Source organism: Polypterus senegalus, chromosome 17, assembly GCF_016835505.1.
Source record: "Polypterus senegalus isolate Bchr_013 chromosome 17, ASM1683550v1, whole genome shotgun sequence".
Lineage (NCBI taxonomy): Eukaryota > Metazoa > Chordata > Cladistia > Polypteriformes > Polypteridae > Polypterus > Polypterus senegalus.
In genome coordinates this window covers 35,540,302-35,563,294 of record NC_053170.1, presented here as the reverse complement: position 1 = coordinate 35,563,294, position 22,993 = coordinate 35,540,302, and the positions used below count along the sequence as shown (strand labels likewise).

General features: G+C 35.9%; 1 protein-coding gene and 1 long non-coding RNA gene across 4 annotated transcripts in view; one reads left to right on the top strand and one right to left on the bottom strand.

The window, feature by feature from the left end:
• LOC120517444 overlaps window positions 1-22,993 on the bottom strand; it is a 73,318-nt gene that overhangs the window by 5,198 nt on the left and 45,127 nt on the right. The gene's annotated exons all lie outside the window — the stretch shown is intronic.
• Window positions 1-22,993, top strand: part of dhdds (dehydrodolichyl diphosphate synthase) — a 62,783-nt gene that overhangs the window by 9,792 nt on the left and 29,998 nt on the right. For 2 of the 3 annotated variants that reach the window (XM_039739773.1, XM_039739771.1), the window contains exons 3-4: window positions 5,651-5,767; window positions 7,518-7,660. In XM_039739773.1, coding sequence (XP_039595707.1) covers window positions 5,651-5,767; window positions 7,518-7,660 — 260 coding nt within the window. Of the gene's footprint in view, window positions 1-5,650; window positions 5,784-7,517; window positions 7,661-22,993 lie in introns of all 3 variants that reach the window. The other variant, XM_039739774.1, reaches the window with a different exon arrangement.

The window sequence follows — 22,993 nt, the reverse complement described above, 5'->3', positions numbered from 1 at the left end:
TTTTGTTCCAACAGTCTTGGAGGGATCTATCCAATGTGGGTTAGTGTCAGACCAATAGCGGTGGTTTTGTTTGTTAACTTCACCATTCACATAAAAGTTTGCCTCATCACTGAACAAAATCTTCTGCGTAAACTGAGGGTCCTGTTCCAATTTTTGTTTTGCCCATTCTGCAAATTCAGTGCGCCAATCTGGGTCATCCTCGTTGAGATGCTGCAGTAGCTGGAGTTTGTAAGGGTGCCATTTGTGAGTAGCTAATATCCGCCGAAGGAATGTTCGACTAATGCCACTCTCTAGTGACATGCGGCGAGTGCTACGCTGTGGGCTCTTGCTGAATGAAGCTAGGACAGCCACTGGTGTTTCTTCATTAGTGACAGTTTTCATGCGTCCACATTTTGGCAAATCCAACACTGAACCAGTTTCACGAAACTTAGCAAACAGTTTGCTAACTGTAGCATGGGAGATGGGTGGTCTCGTAGGGTGTCTTGCATTGAAATCTGCTGCAATGACCCGGTTACTGCGTTCACCAGACATCAACACAATTTCTATCCGCTCCTCACGTGTTAACCTCTGCGACATGTCAATGGCTGTAAACAAAGAGAAACTTGTAAATAACTCATGAAAGAATAAAGTTACGTTAAAACCAAGCACACCATTGTTTTTCTTGTGAAATTCCCAATAAGTTTGATGTGTCACTTGACCCTCTTCCTATTGAAAAAACAAAAGTTGGATCCAAAATGGCCGACTTCAAAATGGCCACCATGGTCACCACCCATCTTGAAAAGTTCCCCCCTCACATATACTAATGTGCCACAAACAGGAAGTTAATATCTCCAACCATTCCCATTTTATTAAGGTGTATCCATATAAATGGCCCACCGTGTAGATGGCATTTTAGTGTAGTGGGTAGTGATGCTGCCTCCCTGAATCAGTGACTCATACAACAGGAGGTTTTCCATGTTTTCTCCATATTTAGGCTGGTTTCATAATTTAGTTTGGCTTTCACAGTGTTAAAATGAAAGTATAGAATATGCAAGTATTTTAATACTAAAACTACAAAATAGTAGTTTTTCAGCATCAAATGTCAGGAGTGCTTGAAGGATGAGTTATACTGAATTTAGAATGCTCAAACTAATGTAATCAAACATAGTGAAGAAGCAAAAACCTCAGCTGAAATAGCATGTACAATCACTTGTGGATAGTTCGCTTGGTCATGTCCAAACTTGCTTAAGTTGATTAAATTAAGGAATAGGGGGACAGGGTGCTTGGGACAGGCCAGGTTTAGAACGTCACATAAAGGTACAGGCAGTAGTATAAAGACAAATATACAAGATAACTTTGAAAGTTCTAGTGTACTGTTTAAAAAAACAAAACAAATTAAGGCAAGTATCACATTCAAAATTCCTTGCCTTAATGTTAGATGCATTAAAAAAAAGATTAATGAGTTGGAATTATATATACAGTAGCTGCACATAACTTTGACATATTAGGAATAACAGAAACCTGTCTAAATAATAGAGATGGGTAGGAGTATAACATGCAGAAGTGCACATTATTTAGGAAGGACGAACAAAACTGAAAATGTGGGGGAGTCTGCATTTAGTAAAGTAGAATTTGAATGCAATTTTTCAATTAGATGGTAAACCAAAGCTTAGTGAGGATGCTTAGATTCGACTAGACAATATTATGGACCTCCTAATACAGATAATAGTTTCAATTTATAGTCATAGGGGACTTTAATTACCCAAACATTAAATCTGATCTCGCATTATGCATCTTCTAGTTGGAGAGGATGTTAAGATTTGGAAACTGTAGTTGCTGATCTTGTCTACATAACATGTCAATATACATGAATAAAATTTGCTGAGTATGACAACACAACTGCCTGTCAACTCTACTCCACAATTTCAACACTTGCAAAGAGACCATGCTCTCCACTTTTTCTGGCAGCCAATAATGTTCTACCTGACGAGACCAGTGTTGTATGAAGCGTTAACAAGTAGCACAAGTTCAGCTGCAATCTCTGCTCTTTTTTTCCTTTTTCCATTCTGTTATAGTACTTAAAACACAACACATGAGACAGACAAGCTTTTGCTCTGTTTTTGAGGTCTAAAACACCCATGTTTCTTATTGCTCATCGCTGCATTATATGCTTTCTACTTCTGGGTGAGTACTCACTAGTTGTCAGCATTCATTCACACAAAACCCATCTGTATGACTTAGGACAAAATCAACCCAGTTTAATTTTGTTGGGGTGTGTTGCAGACTAGTTGGGGTGAGTCACTGGATATGTCAGAATGAAAGTTATGGGAGCATACCATGACTACCTTCAACCTAAGATTATGTAAATTAATTTGTAATGTAAAATCACTGGAATAACCATATAACTGGGCAAGCCTTACAAGTATTGGAGCACAAGAGCATGGGTTTTTCAAGGTAATGTTGACTTAAAAGTGACTGTTTTTTTAATATAAATTATTAATGCACCACCGAGGGGCTGAAACCCTGCCTAGATTTAGTATTCTGTAATCAGGATAAAATTCAGGGATTAGATGTGTTTGAACCATTAGGATCTAGTAACCATAATACATTTCACATTGTTTTGGCACAGTATATATTCAAAAACCCGAACAGTTTCATTTTAGTAGGACATTAAGTATTATGTGACAAAGCGAAAGTGAAATAACGTATGCTAAACTTTTAAGTGTGGAGTCATTTGAAGAGATTTGGGTTGGGTTTAAAAGAGATTTTTGTATAATGTAGGACAAGTATATCCCAAAATTTAGAAGCAGTAAGAAGTTAAAAAAAATGTGTGGTTGATAAACAAAGAGCTATATAAAGACGTTACAAAGGAGTAAACAGCTGTATAAAGCATATGAGACTAATAACTCCATCACTTACTTTAGGGCATATGAAAGCAATAGTTGAAAAGTATATTAGGATGGCTAAAGGCAGTTGGAGAGAAATACTGTGTAAAAGGTGAAAGTGAGAGATAACAAAATAGATTCTTTCAATATTTTAGTAGTAAAAGAATGATCAAGGAGGAATTAGAGTATTAGGAACAACACAGATAAGCTCAAATATACAGAGAATGAGATAGCAAATGCTTTGAACTTGCATTTTGTTGAAGCTTAAATGTATGAAGAAATCGATAACCTTCCAAAAGTAATGGGGACCAACCACTAAGGTGGTACTTGGTGATTTGGAAATTATACAGGGAGAAATCAGTTAGTCAGTACAGGTGGTTACAAAATTGTCTCAAACACAGGAAGTAAAAGATTATGGTGAAGGGAACTTTTTCAGAATTAGGTTAAACGTGGTACCAATCAGGGATCAGTAATATACATAAATGACCTGGACATGAATATAATCATGAAAGCTGGCTAAGTTTGCAAGTGATACCAAACTAGGTGGTAGGGTGAATAATGTAGAATCTGATAAGGATTTGGACTGTATACAGGCTTGAGCAGATTTGTGGCATTAAATTTAATATGAGAAAATGTAAGGTATTGTTACGAAGTAGAAATGTTGGGTTTGGCCGCACAATAGGATATCTGAAACTTAAAAAATGCACCTCATTAAATGGATCTTGGAGTCACAGTGGACTCAACACTATCAATATCAAGAAGCTAAAAGAAGCAAAATGCTAATTTGAATTTTGTGAAGGTATATGTAAATGGATTTGTATTTGTGTGCTAAAGACACATTAACCGCTTGTCTGTATGCAATCAGGATACAAGTACGTAATGTAGACATTGTATTTACATCTTAAATTCTTGGTAGGACATTATTTGTCCCCAGAAGTAAATCTGGCTTTAAATTGAAGCTTAATAAATAATACGTTATGACAAACAACAGACTCCTTTCAAATATACACCAGAATGACAAACGTGAAAGAAAACGTCTGATTTGGCAGTTTCAGTTGCAGTGAGGCATTAAACAGGTCTAAAACAGTTGGCATACAGGAGGCCCAGTAGCATTTCATGATGCACTTCTGCTGAATAATTTGTTGCCTGAATGTACTTGGCGCTCATGTGTCAGAGAGAGGCAGCACTGTAGCATTGTTGATAATGGCACTGTTTTCATTCTCACTTTTGTTCCAACTTACAGGGTGTTGAGAGGCCATCCCGTAACTGATTCTGCCTTTGTAATTAGCTTGTTGATTTGGTGGGCCTCTCCTGAACTGATGTTACCTGCCCACAACATTGTAAATTACACTGACTGTCACACAATTGTAAAATACAGTATGTAAAGGTTGTCAATATCCATTTTAATGGAGTGCCATCTCCTAAGAACGAAGAGTATAATCTGCTTTATTTATACAGTTTGTCTGTGTTAAGGGAACAGTCCAGCCTACCATTGATGTGGACCCCCAAGTACTTAAAGCAATACCCCACCTTTACTTCCACTTCCTGAATAGTGACTAAGTATAAATCTCTTTGGTATGGTGATAGTCATGTGGTTCAAATCACTGGCAATGTAAGTAATCAGTCATTGATTGCAGATGATGTAGTCCATCAGCGCAAGCCCAATATAGGGATATGATTTTAACTAATTTGTATTAAATAAAGCGAATGATTTAAAATGTATCACAATTAAATCACAGTACTTTTTATATGTTAAGAAACTATAGAATTACTGTATTCCAATCCACATATAGAGATATGATCATATTGTAGGGTTCATGGCAATTCTCTGTAAAAATTTTATATGGGCAAACCGTTTTAACGTTTTTAAAGCTGCTAGCTAAACAGTAATTTATATACGGTGGAAATGAGTGAAGTTTTCAGATTAGGAGACAGTTTAGGAAAAACAAGCAATCACAATTACCTAAGCAGTAAAGTCTTCCGACTCAGACTTTAAAAGACAATCAAAAACTTAAAAAGACTGAATATATTTATTTTTTTTTTCTTGGTGTGAACCTCGCACTGTTCCATTCCATCTGAACTAGTGTGGTGCTGAGGTATCACCCGTTGCATGGCTGCACTCGGGTCCAAATCTGGATCCAGAGTTGGTTTGTCATGTGGTGGGTGTGGCAATGCACTGTATCAGTGCCAGCTCCTAACCTCCTCATCATGAATGCTTATAGTATACTTAACATGTTATTCTTCTAACCATTTCAATTCTAAGTTATTGTTTTGTTTTATTTTGATCTTCCACATTTAAGCTTTATTTCTTAGTCTTAGGTTTACAGAGTTGTCATAAATTGTTAAATTACTTGCTTACTCTAAATTACAATATTAAAGTGAAAGAAAGATTCACATACATAATGTCAAAGTAAAAAAGTTATGCAAGAAAATACTTTTGATCTGGATAGAAATGTACGTGTTTCCAAAGTTCTAAAAACTCTTTAATATTATTAGTTTAAAAAGTTGCAACAAACTTTGCCAGTTATATTAATCAATACCTATCTAAATTCATTTTTAAGATTAATTGAATTTTGTTTTTTGCAGCATTATCTTACCAAAACTGAGTCTGAAATGTGATTGATATAAGTGGACTTCATTAATGTTGAATACTATATGTTAACATATTCCTAATTTAGAAAATAAATACTATACATAGTTTTCAAGAAAAGAATGCAAGGGAAAAAGTAGTACTCATTTCATAACACTAAAAAAAATTGTCATGTTCATATTGTCTGTTTCTGCAGGCTGGCCCAATGCCCAAGCACATTGCCTTTATAATGGATGGAAACAGACGTTATGCCCGTAAACTGCATGTAGAAAGACAACAGGGACATATGCATGGGTTTGACAAGCTGGCAGAGGTATCAACAGTGTAATGTAATTCAGAACTATATTGAACTTTCTGTTAAAAATTGTAAGATTACCTTAAGAAAATAATTGTTACTTAGTATGTATAAACTATTGATGATTTCATTGAATTTCTTCATTTTCAGCATAAAATGTTATCAGGTTAATAGCAGTTTTATGTTAATTGAAAAACTTCTCAGCCTGATTTTAGGAAATAACCCAGTCATTTTTAGTACAGCCACCCTGCTACTTAATTTTTTTATTCTCATTGTTATTAACCTGACTAAAGATTATTTTTTTTTATTCTTATACTGTAGCTGAATATATCTGTATGCATTTATGTGGAAATGCAGTGACATTTTTTTAAATCTGTTTATCCAACAATATTTTTTTCAAATCAACTTAATGCTTTTTCAGCATCACTGATGCAAGGCGTGGATCAGCCCCTAAAAAGTAATCAGTGTAATTTTTCTTTTACTGTAAGTTTTTTATATTATTGTATGAATGTTATGGTAACAGTTTAAGTTACACTATTGGCTTCACTTAATGTAATTTGGATTAACATTGTGAATGCATAATGTTATCATTTAGAGTAGCATAGAAACAATAATAAGAAGTACATCAGACTAGTTGATTTGTTTTCCATTAATTAAAATAAAAAGTTATGTACTTCAATATATTTTGTTTATCATGGCCACAGGTAGTGGCAACAGGTGTGAGTTTCACTATACTTCATGTCCGTGACAATATTAGTACTACTATTACTGTAGTGAGACTTTATAAGGAGTATAATGTGAAGGACAGAATATACAGGTAGACTTTGGGTTTCAAATTATTTATGTTCCTGCCAATATTATTAACTTAAATTTGTATTAGGTTGGAATTTGCACTGAAAATTTCCATTAATGGAAATGTTGGCAAAAAATGCATGTTTCATTATTACTTTTTATTTTTATTTATTTTTTTTTTTTTTGAGAAAAACATTTCAAACTTATTAATTGGGGTGTTTCCCAATGTCCTGGTTAAATTACCCATCACAACCTTGTTCATTGTGGCGTGCAATTATTCCCTGTCCCTTATTGGCTTTCTCACCTTTTCACCATAAAATAGCTAATGATTAGTGAGCATATTCGTGCAAGAACAGTTGCATCACATTATCTAGATGGATGCTACACATTGGTGGTGGTTGAAGTAGTCATCCATTGTCTGTGTAAAGTGCTTTGCGTAGGTTACAAAAGCACTATATAAATATAATTAATAATTATTATTATTTTATTATTACTTATTCATCTATGTCAAAACTAATTTGGGTTGTTCATGAGCAAAAATTGTATCTTGCTAAATGAAAATTACTTTGAAATTCACTTGAATTTTTGAGTTTTTAAGTGTTCTTTTGTATCACTTGAGACCCATTTGTACAGTACAATGCTTTTAAGTGGCTTAATCTTATTATTTTGCTATATCCTTTCAGTTATGGTTGTAGCTTTACTTATAAAACCTGAAAGAGATCAAAAAGAAAATTGACCGAATCATTTATTTTTAAATTATGATTATTTAGCATGTTATTTGGCAAGCTAATTAAATGTCAGAAAAATGTTAATATTACTAAGGAGCTTGAAGTTCCAATGCAGTAACTAAAATGAGATTTTCTGTCTCTTTTTTATTTTTTTAGATGTCTTAGTACTTTATATAAATATAGAAATCATCGTAAGTTACATATAGAATTTTGTCAGCTAGCTTGTTTTAACTCCAATTGATTTCCAGACCCTACGTTGGTGCTTAAACCTTGATATCCGAGAGGTGACTGTTTATGCATTCAGCATTGAAAATTTTAAACGTGCCAAGGAAGAAGTTGATGGCCTTATGGAGCTTGCACGACAGAAATTTACCAGACTACTGGAGGAACAGTAAGTTTTACTTTTGGAGCTTTACAGTTATTTTTGTAAATATGGTGATAACAATTTTTAGCTCATAAACTACTATTTAAAAATTATAGCTGTAATGTTAATTGTGAACAGAAGCTTTTCATTTTTTCTGCAGATCAGTTTATGTAATTATCTGATGTTACACTCTAGAGCAGCTTAAAATCATATAGTAAATAATAAGAGTACATATTTGTACAATTTGAGAACTGTCAGGTTAGCTAACATTTTCAGGCTTACATTGGCAAAAAGTTAACTTTTCATAAGCATAAAAACTGTAGTAGTATATTAGTCAGTAGTTTTAGATTGTCTTAAACAATTTTTGCAGTTTTGTAGGTGTCATACTCTTTTTCCAGAGATCAATTGATTTTCTACAGAAATATCTGTAGAAAAAAATGGACTTCTGTCATAGACTCATGTCATCAAAACATGGTGTTAAGCATCAGATAACATATACATTTTGTTCAGTTACAAAATCATAGATAATAACTCCCTTACAAATACCATCATGCAACTAAAATGATTTTTGTCATCGCAAAAGTGACAGGTGTCATTGGCAGCTTTGTATTTTTTTGTTGTTATTTTCTTTATTCATCTTGTCTGTCTTTCCTCATCCCATACCATTTATAGTATTACTAGACGCTGTTTTGAATCCTGAAGACAACGCTAAAGTATCATCAATGAATAACTCTTGCAATTCCTGTGTATAATTCCTTATATAAACAGTGGTTGCTGTGTCAGTTCTTCTAAAACTGTGGTGAGGATGAAAGAGCCAGTGGTAATGCTATTTCCAGATAATAAAGCAACATGTTTAGCAACCATACTTGTTTCATAAGTTTATCGTGACTTTCCTTGACCTACAAAATGGCTTGATTCGTTATCTTGGCTTTGTCAGTTAAATAGTTAGAAATACAGTATATAATTGCTTAACATTGTTTGACCTCCTTCAACTAAATCTTTATATACAAACATGCAAGCACTTATTTATATCATGCATAATCCTGTGATTGCAATTATAGCTATCTGACTCCTCCCCATGGTCTATCCATATTTCCGTATATGTCACGAAGGACGTGATTTTTTTTCTTAAAGTGTATGTGCTGTATTCTGAAACACTATATACTGAAATGTATACAATCTACGAAAACATACAATGCAAATGATGTGATTCTGAGCAATATAATTCTGTCTATTCTATGGAATTCATTTATAAAACATAAATTGTATAAATATAGATTTTTTTTAATCCATGCAAATGTATCTACTTCAGCCCAACAATAAACATTATGTTGAATGATTTCAATCTTCTGTGTTACAGAATATATTTTGCATTATTTCTTCATGGTCATGATATATATTTGTTTGCAAAATGAAGATGTGTTCTAAAGTGAAGCATATTTTATACATTAAAAATTATATATATATATATATATATATATATATATATATATATATATATATATATATATATATATATATATATATATATATATATATATATATATATATCCTGCTCTTGAATTTTATAATGGAGCCAGTAGGTACCGGGGTCCCATTATAAAGAACAACCTTAAAACTTACCAAATATATCCATTTATCAATCTACATTTTCAGATTATACATGTTTTGTGAAAGACTTATCCATGTTATTTTAAAGAGGTTATAAAAGCAAACTATTGTTGTGACACTATCATTTTAAAAGGTGACCAGATGTCTGCTTCACTTCAGCAACTACACTATTATGTCTTCTTCTGCAGCACCCTTTCATCTCCAGGGCAATGGACTCACCTTGTAAAGACATTATTGAACTCTGATGCCTAAACAGGTTTTAATGGACAGGGGTGGGGGGATTTTGGGCATTGGTTGTCATAACTCTATCCACCACAGCCAGTGCTTGCAGACAAATGAACAAGAAACGTATCCATAATTTGAGAAAATAGTACCAAGAATATTTGATAAAAGCATACCTCAGCAATGTGGACAGCACCTTTTCTTAAATCAAAACCTTTGGTACTTCAAAGTGGATGTATTTTGATAAGATTTGAGGCTTTTCTTTACAAAGGGTCTTTGGTATCCACTGGTTTTATAATGGTAGCCATTTTAAAATGCAAGTGCAGGCTAGTTATTTCTGTTTCACTTTAAAATATTGTTTCTTATGACAAATATATATAATGGTTATGAAGAAATAAATAACTTTGACTTGAAAGATATTGAAATTAGCCTTTAAGATCAGAACCAATTCATGGGCTCAGGTTTCTATGTAGTCCTGATGTGCAGGTGTAGTTGGAGTACTGTAGTTATACATACCTTATAATACTTAGACATTGCTCCAACAACTCTAACAGCATAGTAAAAGTTATAACACTTTTAGATTCTTCCAGGGTTATTTATTTATCAACAACAGGCAAATTAAGGAAATTCCAAATGTAAGTGTATTACAGGTAATTTGACAGTAGTGCTATCTCTAAGTGCATTGCCATATACAGTTTGTGAGACAATCTCAACACAGAGCACATGTGCATGTCAGTATATGTGTAAAGAATGATTTATATCCCCAAGGTTGCTTCTTGTGTATCCACTGCAGGATAACCTATATTCTTTGCACATACAATTCAAGTGTGTGTGTGTGTATATATATATATATATATATATATATATATATATATATATATATATATATATATATATATATATATATATATATATATATATATATATATATTATTCGCAGCGCCAACAATCATGTCTTCCCTTGTAGGCCATGACACTTTTGTCCAATGATCTTGCTTTGCCCTGCTATCCCAGAGGCACATGAAGCATGGGTATTTTGTGTATCCAGATTGCTGTCCAAGCAAGAAGTTCATCATTTTCGACCACTGATGTTCATGATAACAGATTTTCTGTAATATGATTTTTACATATTCATATTCTTCATTAAGTTTTGTTGAGTGAGCAATAGGAAGAGACATATAACGGTTACCATTGTGCAAGAGAACACATTTCAAGCTTCTAATGGAGCTGCCAATAAAAAGCCGACAGTCTTCTAGTCGATATTCTGTTAGTCCCATTTGAAGTATTCCTGGGATATCATTGCAGTATACAAGTTCCTTCTCTTGGTTGAAATATGGGAGAAGCCTCTCTTCTCTTGTTCGATAGGCTGTAATTTTAACTTCCGCCTTTATAAGATTTCATTCATTAACTTTCAAGGCTGATGTCGACTTTTGTCAAAAGGAGGAGTTGACGATGGTAATCAACTGTACACTGTGACAAAACCAACTGTTATGTTTTAGCTGGACTCTACCTAGAAGGAAAATTAGCTTCATTGGTTTGACCAAGATTTCCTGCGCTCCTGTGAGTAGCAAGGCGCAAACAACAGCAAAAATGGCACTGTTATCAGGCGAGAGATCAAAGTGAATGCAAAAAGCAAACTACTGTGTGGACGACATTTTACCTATTATCTCTGAACTGGACTATGACTTGTCGGACTCCGATTTTGATACAAGTGATTGAAAACGAATGTGAGGTTACAGCTACAATTGACTGGTCCCCAGCTAATCATGGTGCTGAACGGGTTCATGTAGCTCAGGAGTCCTTAATCACGTTCCTGGAGGGCCACAGTGGCTGCAGGTTTCTGCTCCAACCCAGTTGCTTAATAAGAAGCACTTATTGCTCAGTTGACACTTCTGTTTCACTTTAGTGGTCTCACTCGTTAAAATTGTGAACTCTTATTGCTTCTTTTAGTCTTAAACAACTGTATTCTTGGTTTTTAATTACTCCTAATTAGCAATAACGTGCAAATGTCAAAAGAGAACATCAGTTCTCCATTTAGCTTGTTTCCATTTATGCCTCTGTTTGTATTTATCATGCACTATTGGGTTTAATTAAATACTTGGAAGGAAGGTGAAGAGAAAAAAGTGAAGGACTGAGAATTGCTCATCCATTTTTGCCTTCAAATCATTTGGATGATATCCTTAGGAAGGGGAAGAAAATCCAGGATATGAGAATGACCTGACAGGGCAGAGTTAAAGCACCAGCATGCCATGAAATTAAATTATAGGTAAGAATTGCTTTTTAATTAAGCAACCGGGTTTGAATAAAAACCTGCGGCCCTCCAGGACTGTGACTGAGGACCCCTGATATAGCTGATATGCCAAAGCAATGTTTGCCAGGGAGGAGTGCCACTTAACAATGATAAGAGGTAGGAATCACATTGCAATGCACCTTGATCGCTGCTGCTGCTGCCTCAGCCACATGAAGACAGCTTGTCAGCAAGCCTGCCGCATATTCTTGTCAAACTGGATGCCACCGCATGCGGCGACAGATGTTTTATGTTGATTTCTGAAAAAATATTCAGCCCTCAAAGAGTAAGTCTGGACACTAAAAGTTCAGATGCTTGCTTGGAGAGATGTAAGTCTCGAATCAGGTTATTGAGTTCTTTTTGCCTTAATGGTTGAGGCGTCGAAGAGCTTCCCTCAAATTCACTTCCACTGGTATTACCTGCCATACACTCCAATCCCTGCCTCTCTTCAGAGTCTGACAGTGGCTGGTTTGGTAGTCTGGTAAACACTGGTATGGGAATGTCACTGCCATGTGAAACAGGTTGTCTTGCTGATTCCAAATCGGGATAATCCCACCGAGCTTTCTTGTAACGATTAAAGCCTTTAATCTTTACAACACAAAAATAACAATCGTCATGGTTGTGTTTTGGTTCTCTCCATACCATTGGCACACCAAAGTTTAAACTTTTTCTTTCACCTTTTGTCCACTGTCGTAGGTGCTCCACACATGTTTTGCAAACCATATGTGGAGCCCAAGACTTATCCTGGTCTCCAAGCTGTACTCCAAAATAAGCCAGGTATACTCAATGTACAAAGTCTGTGATATTTTTTCTTTGTTTTTCAACGATGTACTCTCCACAGATGTATCAAAATACATCAGGATTGTTGATGCAGGCTCTTCTTGATGAAGTCATAATTTTTACATGTATTTATATACTTATTAAGACAGAACTTTTTGGGTATAAACCAAGACTGGGTTGACAAACTTATACTGTAGCCAACTTCTTTCCTCTGCAAATTCACAGTTGAATTCTGGCTTCAAAAAGTCACTTTTTTACCATTGTAGGCCTACAAATTGAAATACAAAATAATTATATGTGATATTTCATTACTGAAGACACTGTTAAAGAGTCAAAAGACAGACCAAAAGCTATTGCATTTGTTATCACACACAAGTCGCATTGGGGAAATGCATTATTTTCATGGATGTCCATTATCTCAAAAAGTAGAACCAATTCAGCAAAAATAATGGGATTTTTTAATTCAGCAGCCACCCTCAAAATACCCTAAATCTATTCAAAAACCTTGGCACCTGAAAAAAAAATTTTTTTTGTAGACCTGTGTAATATATTGTTATTTGAAATACATGCATCTTATGTGCGTTCCGTGACTACAACCATCAGTGTAAATGTACAAACCGGATTCCAAAAAAGTTGGGACACTAAACAAATTGTGAATAAAAACTGAATGCAATGATGTGGAGATGGCAAATGTCAATATTTTATTTGTAATAGAACGTAGATGACAGATCAAACGTTTAATCCGAGTAAATGTATCATTTTAAAGGAAAAATATGTTGATTCAAAATTTCACGGTGTCCACAAATCCCAAAAAAGTTGGGACAAGTAGCAATAAGAGGCCGGAAAAAGTAAATTTGAGCATAACGAAGAGCTGGAAGACCAATAAACACTAATTAGGTCAATTGGCAACATGATTGGGTATAAAAAGAGCTTCTCAGAGTGGCAGTGTCTCTCAGAAGCCAAGATGGGTAGAGGATCACCAATTCCCACAATGTTGTGCAGAAAGATAGTGGAGCAATATCAGAAAGGTGTTACCCAGCTTAAAAATTGCAAAGACTTTGCATCTATCATCATCAACTGTGCATAACATCATCCGAAGATTCAGAGAATCTGGAACAATCTCTTTGCGTAAGGGTCAAGGTCGTAAAACCATACTGGATGACCGTGATCTCCGGGCCCTTAAACGACACTGCACCACAAACAGGAATACTACTGTAAAGGAAATCACAGAATGGGCTCAGGAATACTTCCAGAAACCATTGTCAGTGAACACAATCCACCGTGCCATCCGCAGTTGCCAGCTGAAACTCTACAGTGCAAAGAAGAAGCCATTTGTAAGCAAGATCCACAAGCTCAGGCGTTGTCACCTGGCCAGGGATCATTTAAAATGGAGTGTGGCAAAATGGAAGACTGTTCTGTGGTCAGACGAGTCACGATTCGAAGTTCTTTTTGGAAATCTGGGATGCCATGTCATCCGGACCAAAGAAGACAAGGACAACCCAAGTTGTTATGAACGCTCAGTTCAGAAGCCTGCATCTCTGATGGTATGGGGTTGCATGAGTGCGTGTGGCATGGGCAGCTTGCATGTCTGGAAAGGCACCATCAATGCAGAAAAATATATTCAGGTTCTAGAACAACATATGCTCCCATCCAGACGTCATCTCTTTCAGGGAAGACCCTGCATTTTTCAACAAGATAATGCCAGACCACATTCTGCATCAATCATAACATCATGGCTGCGTAGGAGAAGGATCCGGGTACTGAAATGGCCAGTCTGCAGTCCAGATCTTTTACCTATAGAGAACATTTGGTGCATCATAAAGAGGAAGGTGCGACAAAGAAGGCCCAAGACGATTGAACAGTTAGAGGCCTGTATTAGACAAGAATGGGAGAGCATTCCTATTTCTAAACTTGAGAAACTGGTCTCCTCGGTCCCCAGATGTCTGTTGAGTGTTGTAAGAAGAAGGGGAGATGCCACACAGTGGTGAAAATGGCCTTGTCCCAACTTTTTTGGGATTTGTTGACACCATGAAATTCCGAATCAACATATTTTTCCCTTAAAATGATACATTTTCTCAGTTTAAACTTTTGTTCCGTGATTTATGTTCTATTCTGAATAAAATATTAGAAGTTGGCACTTCCACATCATTGCATTCAGTTTTTATTCACGATTTGTAGTGTCCCAACTTTTTTGGAATCCGGTTTGTAGAATCACAGAAAATGTGAGGCAAGAAATGTTGAACACATAACTAAAACAGAAACTGTTTTCATAATATAGTAATAATGACAAAATGCTGACGTGAAGTGTATAATATGTGAAGACTGAAGTCCAAATATCAAATAAACACTTTCACAAAAGGAATAACAAAACAAGTGTGCTTTTATTCAAGAATATACCCGGAGAATAAGAAATTATTCAATTTACATGTTGCTGTCAATGTGTTAAAAACTGAAACACAAACATCAATCAACACAACCTAAACATATCAGTTTATCTGGTGCAGAGGTAAGAACTGCTGTCTTATAATCAAAAGGTTGCGAGTTCGAGCCTGGATCTTCCTTACATTTACCGTTTCCAATAGTGAGCTGCTATTATTATTACCATTATATAATAAAAACATACATTTGATTTGAGTCTGTAACAACCAGTGTAAGTATTTGCTACTTGTAAAAGATATCACTGAAGGCATATAAGCAGACACACAAACACTGGTGTATTATGTCTTCTTGGAATTATTTTTATTCAGTTTTTATCATGAATAAAAGCACACTTGTTTTGTTATACCTTTGCGAAAGTTTTTAGTTTATATTCCAGTAACCACTTGAATGACATCAGATCTGTCTCTGCCTCTCTTGCTCAAACACACACATTCATACATGAAAACCTCATTATTTGAAAATGCTATGCCATTTGAACATGTTTTTTTCTTGATCTTGCCCAATCTGCACATTATGGTGCTGAGAATGCAGACAGATTTGTTTTTTGGCTGCATATAACATTAGCATGGTTCTACCAGATCTAAACTCTGTCATGGAGAATTGCTCGCATACTAAAGTGGCTTTAGCTGCAGGTGGAAGTTCCTATACCAGTTTATATATGATGCCAAGCAGAGTTGTGTTGCGGTGCAACCGTCTATTAGCCAGCGAAAGTAACATGAAGACGTTGGCTGTAGTTATGGATCTGCCTTTGTCTAGAAACGGCTTCATAAGCTTGATGAACACAGCCTCGAAAAGTCTTTGTCCCATGGGATGACTGGGATCTTTTCTAAAATAAGGAGTGGCATTTGCACATGTACTTTGTCTCCAAATCTGCCACAATCCAAAACTTTATGCCAAATTTGTCAGGATATAAGAAAGGTCAATAAACCTTGGTTGGAAACAGTTGCTCTTCATCTATACTAATAAAAGGCAAAGCCCTCACTCACTGACTGACTGACTGACACACTGACTCATCACTAATTCTCCAACTTGCCGTGTAGGTAGAAGGCTGAAATTTGGCAGGTTCATTCCTTACAGCTTCCTTACAAAAGTTGAGCAAGTTTCATTTTCGAAATTCTACGCATAATGGTTATAACTAGAAGTTATTTTTCTCCACTTACCGTAATGGAGTTGAGTTCGAAAGCTGTGGGGGGCAGAGTTTCGTGTGACATCATCACGCCTCCCACGTAATCACGCAGTACGTAGAAAACCAGGAAGAGCTCCAAAAACCGCTGAAGAAAACATATAATTAAAAAGGCAGCGAAACAATTAGAAGCGAGTGACATATAAAGCCATATTCAGCGGCTCACGTGAACTGACACAGTGCGCAGACAAAAAGCAACAGTTCCAAAGAGTGCTGAACAAAAACCGAATTACACTGCTACGCTCAAATAGACAAACCACACGCCGTGGCGCAATAGTAGAGGCTTCGCCTCTAGCGCTGGCGTCCGAGGTTCGATTCCCGAGAGGGGATGCACTGAGTATGTACGCGTGCTTCCCGATTCATTTTAGCCTCGCATCCCCTTGGTTTGAGACGTATGAAAAATATGCGGTTAACGCAGAAAGACAGATCACCAATTGAAGCTTTATGAATAATGGATACTTTATTCGCAATCAATGATTGTTTTGGTAAAGCCATACTCAGTGTATTCATTAGATGAACGGTAAAAAAGTAAGAGCGAGGGGAGGGTAACTTATTGAGGCACGCAGGCAAAACCACAATAGCACGCGGGCTCGATGTACTGTAGTGCGCGTCAACTCGATCTGAATTGCGCGATCACATTGAAAAAATATATCTTTTCAAGTTCTATTTAGTCCATATGTGTCAAACTCAAGGCCCGAGGCCACATCCGCCCGGCGTAATTATATCCGCCCGTGAGATCATTTTATATATTATTGTTATTAATGGCCCGGGATATGAAGCTGGTAACACAATAAACTACAGATCCCATAATGCAGCGCTTCAGCTGCCTTGCCTAACACTTACCGTTAATCAAGTCTAGCTTATGATGCTGCAAGTTATTGCGAAGCTAGCCCACATGATGCCGAAGAGAAAAGGTGATTCTGAACATAGAGCCTTTAAAAACCGATGGGAGGCTGAGTATATGTTTACTGACATTGCCGGTAAACCCGTGTGTCTCATTTGTGGAGCTAATGTGGCTGTAATTACAGAATTTAATCTAAGATGGCACTATGAGACAAAACATCAAGATAACCTGAAAGACCTGAATGCAATGCACAAGATACAGAAAGCAGAAGAGTTAAAGAAGAATCTGACACTTCAGCAGACGTTTTTACCCATGCAAAATCACAAAGTGATTTCAAGTGAAGCTACTTTTATGGGAGACACAAATGCACCAGTGCAACTTGCCCCACTTTCCCTGTTGCCAAGTAATGTTGAACCAAGTCGGCACAACGGTGTTCCCAAATACACACTTTGCTGATAAACTGAGTGCACTGCGCACTGAGTTCGCACGGCGCTTTGGTGACTTTGAAGAACAAAAAAAGAATTTTGAGTTGTTTGCAACCCATTTGCCGTCGATGTGGAAACTGCACCTGTGCAGATTCAGATGGAGGTGATTGAGCTGCAGTGTAATGGCACACTGAAGGCAAAGTACGATACTGCACGGCCCGCACAGTTTATTCACTCCATTCCCGCAGAAATGCTCCAGCTCTGTCTACATGCGGCTCGAACCTTGTGCATGTTTGGTACCACATATCTGTGTGAGAAGCTCTTCTCAGTCATGAAGACTAACAAAACAGCACACAGGAGTCACCTCACTGATGAGCACCTGCAGTCCATCCCTGAGAATCTCCACAACACAGAACCTCACACCAAACATAAACGAACTTGTTGCCAAAAAAAGATGCCAGGCGTCCAGCTCTGATAAAATGACATAAGAGCAAAGACAACTGAATGATTTGATTTGTTATTGCTGAAAAGAACAAATTTTATTTATATTTCCAGGTTTTGTTATGCACCATGTTCATATTTGAATTTGTATAATTTTGACAGGATATATTTTTATGGAGAGCAAAATCTTTTGGGATATTTAAAATTTAAGTTTATTTTTTATATAAAATTACATAAGAGTAAAGAAATTTGAATGTTTGTTCTTTTAACGTTTACTTTATTTCTAACTTGTATAATTTAGACAGGATATATTTTTATGGAGAGCAAAATATTATAAGTTATTTAAGGTTTGAGTTGATTTATTCGAATAATATTCTGTCGACTAAATAAAAATTCCTTCTATTTAAAATTTAAATAGAACTTGAACAGATAATGATAGTTCATAATATCCAGGCAGACTTGCACGTAAGAGCGGAGTCATCCGTTTTAACAAACAGCGTATTGCACTGATACGAAATAGCCTGCCCATTTAATTATTTAGGAATGGATAAATAAATGAAGATTTTGTACAAATAATGTTTTTCATTTTTCTTCCTTCATGGATTCTGGCACCCCCAGCAACAGTTGCTCGCACCCCAAAGACTGTATATATGTATGTGTGTATGTATGTATATATATGTTTATATGTGTGTGTATATATATATATATATATATATATATATATGTGGATGTATGTATGTATGTGTGTATATATATATATATATATATGTGGATATGTATATATATATATATATATATATATATGTGGATATGTATATATATATATATATGTTTATATGTGTGTGTGTGTATGTATATATATATATATATATATATATATATATATATATATGACAGCAACACTCCTCACTCACAACAGTGACAAAACAATTACATTGACAATCATGTTACGTTATTTTCAAAATGTTTCCTTTTCTTTTTCATTACTTCTTTAACACACCACTTCTCCGCTGCGAAGCGCAGGTATTTTGCTAGTAACCAATATGTTGCGTTCATCAACAGTAATATGTTGTCCTGGGTTGTAACCCAAAACACAGTTCTCAACAAAGTGTTGCTTGGTGTCCAAGATGACAATAAATCTGTAGTTTTTCACACGTTCCACACGGGTGTCTTTGTTGTCAAAGCGAAAATGCTGCATGATAGTCTGGTAGCAGTCACAGGGCATTGTATCTTTGATTGCCTATACAATAAATAGTAGTCACTAACTGTAGTCATAGATTTTCTTGTGAAAAGAATGGAGATAAACACCATCAACTCAGAGAGGGAGAGTCAAGTTAGTTGTACCACGTGAACGTGTCTGAGAGAATTAAAAAAAACACGGTAACTTTTAGAAGTAGCAAAAATTTTCACCGGGTGTTAGATTCAAATAAAATATATGTTTTTATTATATAATAGTAATAATAAAAGCAGTTCAATACCAGTTGAAAACAGTAAATGTGGGGAAGACTTTGAATCAAACACACAACCTCTTGATTATGAGACATCAGATCTTACCTCTGCACCACCCAAACAGACACATCTACTTTTTGTCAATTGATATTTGGATTTCAGTTTTTACACATTGACAGCAACATGTAAATTAAATAATTTCCTTTTCTTTGGTTATAGTCTTGAATAAAAGCGCACTTGTTTTATTATACCTTTTGTGAAAGTGTTTATTCCAGTCTTTATACATTACACACTTCACATCAGCATTTTGTCATTATTACTATAATATGTCCTGACACTGCACTCTTATGTGGGAGAAACTGGACAAACACTCCACCAGAGAATGAATTTACACAGGTTCCACATTAAACGTGGCAACAGAGATGTTCCTGTAGCGGCCCACTTCAACAGCCATGGACACTGTGAGAGGGACTTTAAAGTCACAGTGCTTATAGGTAACTTCAAAACACAGCAAGATAGAAAAAAATGGGAAGTTAAACTCATGTTAAAATTTAATACATTACAACATGGCTTGAAGTACTAGGATGTTGTACCGTGTTAGCCATTATGAATGTAGAGAAAAGCCAAGCAAAATGACAGCTTTTATTGGCTAACTAAAAAGATTACAATATGCAAGCTTTCGAGGCAACTCAGGCCCCTTCTTCAGGCAAGTTGCCTCGAAAGCTTGCATATTGTAATCTTTTTAGTTAGCCAATAAAAGGTGTCATTTAACATGGCTTGAATAAAGACAAGAGTTTTATGGCGAGATATGAGGATTGTTTGTATCTCTTAGAATGACACAGACAACCTGTCTACAGACCCATATTGTTTTGAAAAACTCATCACAAACTTCAAAGGACTTTGTTGGACAGTTATCTTGTCCAAAGATCTTGACCATACATTGTTATTCTCTCTCTTGTTAAATTAATCTTAGCCTGAAGGAATCTATTAATTTTTTACATTTAAGATTTTTCATTTAAAGATTTACCAATGTTGTTTCTTGTCCTAGTGTGTGTATATAAACACAGGGAACTCCAGTTTCTGTATTACATCTTGCCTGAAGAAGGAGCCCGAGTTATCTTGAAAGCTTGCATATTGTAATCTTTTTAGTTAGCCAATAAAAGGTGTCATTTTGCTTGGCTTTTCTTTACTATATTATGAAAGAACTACCTGTTTTAGTTATTGTAGTGATGTGTTCTTGCCTCACATTTCCTGACATCATACTTTTAAGGGGAATATAAGGTGGCCCGGCATTACAAATATTTTTGTAGGCTTCAAGGATTCTAATGTTAACAACCCTAGGATGCAATAAGAACAGGTAGTAGCTCTAACGGTTCTAAGTAATTGGTTTTCTGCCTAGAATCTAAGGGTTCTGAGTAATGGGTCTCTTGCCTGGAAAGCTGAGATTGGAATGCATCTCCTGTACAAACAGGCAGATCATTGCACATCTTTGGGACTCTGTAGCTAAATGCTTGATCTGCTATTGTTTTTTTATTCATCCATGGATTGTTTAGTATATGTGCATCTTGAGATATTAAAGTATGCTTTGCTTTGTATCTAATGATAATTTAAAGATGGGTAAGTAGGACCTATGCCATTTAAAAAAAATCTACATAGGAGGAGGAGGAGGACTTAACTGGAAGCCTGTGTAATGAGTTGCAAACAGTTATATGGTCATACTTTTTTAGTTGTTGTAATGATTTGTGAGGCAATAGTTGGCCTAAAGCTACATTTAGAAGCATATGAAAAGCCTGGGAATAACATATTGCAGTAGCTAATCTTACTAGAAATAAATGTATGAATTTATGATGTATAATTTTTCAATATCCTCCATATTTAGATACTGTCTTAATTTTCAATATTTTCAAAATGAGGGGAAAAAAATAGGTCTTAGATAGTGTGGGCTGCTGTCAAAGATACAGTAACACCTAAGTTGCATGCCAATGTCAGTTTTTATTAGACTTATGGAGTATGAAGATAATAAAGTACTGTCATCACATTTATACCAATTGTTTTTTTTTTTAAATATGAACTAATCCATGCAGGGCCAGTGCCAGCCCAATGTAGCTCTATTTTTTTCAACAGTGATCTGATAACAAACACTTTTAGTGCATTAGCAACCATGGCAGTCCATCTAATATTGACCTATAAATAATATGTTTCATTTTAGACATTAAAGGATATGCTTTGTAGTTTTGAAGTTATTTCTTCACAATCATGGTTTATATTAATTTGCCAAATGAAATTGCATTCTAAAATGAAGCATATTTTATAGATTTTAAAAAATAACTAGTCTGCTCTTGGGTTTTATAACAGATGTAATGTGTACCTGTGTCCTTGCATAAACAAAAACCTTATACTGAATGTGTCCACTTTGAACTACCAAAGTTTTTGATGTATGAAAACATGCCTTTTTCATTTCTGAGGCATGCTTGTGACAACAAAAGTAAACTGGAAACGTATATGTCAGTCTGTCACATGTCCTCCTTGATTCTGTCGAGCTATCGCTTTTTGGGTCTTCCACGTACCGTTGTGCTTGAAAGTTTGTGAACCCTTTAGAATTTTCTATATTTCTGCATAAATATGACCTAAAACATCATTAGATTTTCACTCAAGTCCTAAAAGTAGATAAAGAGAAACCAATTAAACAAATGAGACAAAAATATTATACTTGGTCATTTATTTATTAAGAAAAATGTTTGAATATTACATTGTTGTGAGTGGCAAAAGTATGTGAACCTCTAGGATTAGCAGTTAGTTTGAAGGTGAAATTCGAGTCAGGTGTGTTCAATCAATGGGATGACAATCAGGTGTGAGTGGAAACCCTGTGTTATTTAAAGAACATGGATCTATCAAAGTCTGCTTTTCACAATACATGTTTGGATCGCTTGGACTTCATTGTTCCACCAACACATCTGCTTGTCAATACATTTTTTATGGGCCTGCATTTTCCCCAGAGTTTTGCGAGTGATGTTGTGGATTTGCTGGACCAAACCTTGCCACATAGAATCTGGTGGTGGCTTCGGATCAACAGTGAGCGATTGGAGAGCATCTGCAAATTGGTCCCTATGTTCTAGTAGCTTCCTTTACCATTTGATCCACTTGATGCCAACTGCATCCGGTGTGGGCCTCCACTTGATCTGTAGTTTCATATCCAAGATGAGAATGTGGTGTTGTGGCGCAATGCAGATCAACAGGATTACCTTTGCATCCACAGTCAGCTTCAGGTCTCGTCTTTGGTTTAACCAATGATCTGCGTGGAGTGACTAACACTAGCATAGGTGGCGAGGTGACTGACTCGTTTCTTGTAAAAGGTGTTGACTATGACGAGGTCATGCATTTCAGCATAATCAAGATGCGACAGCCGTTGTCATTCTGTTCTCCATATTCTTGCCCTCCATGCTGTTGGTCATAGCCATCACGTGTCATGCCGAAGAGGCCATTTAAGTCGCTGTCAATGAAGATGTGTTCTTCTATGCTGATCACTTGTGAATGGTTGTCAATGGAATCCCAGAAAGTTTCTTTTTCCTCCTCTTGGCATCCGGTCTGCAGCACATATGCTGAGATTATTGGCAAGGTTGTTGATCCAGATTTGATCTTGATTGACATCAACCTGTCTCATATTCGGCCAACTTCAACG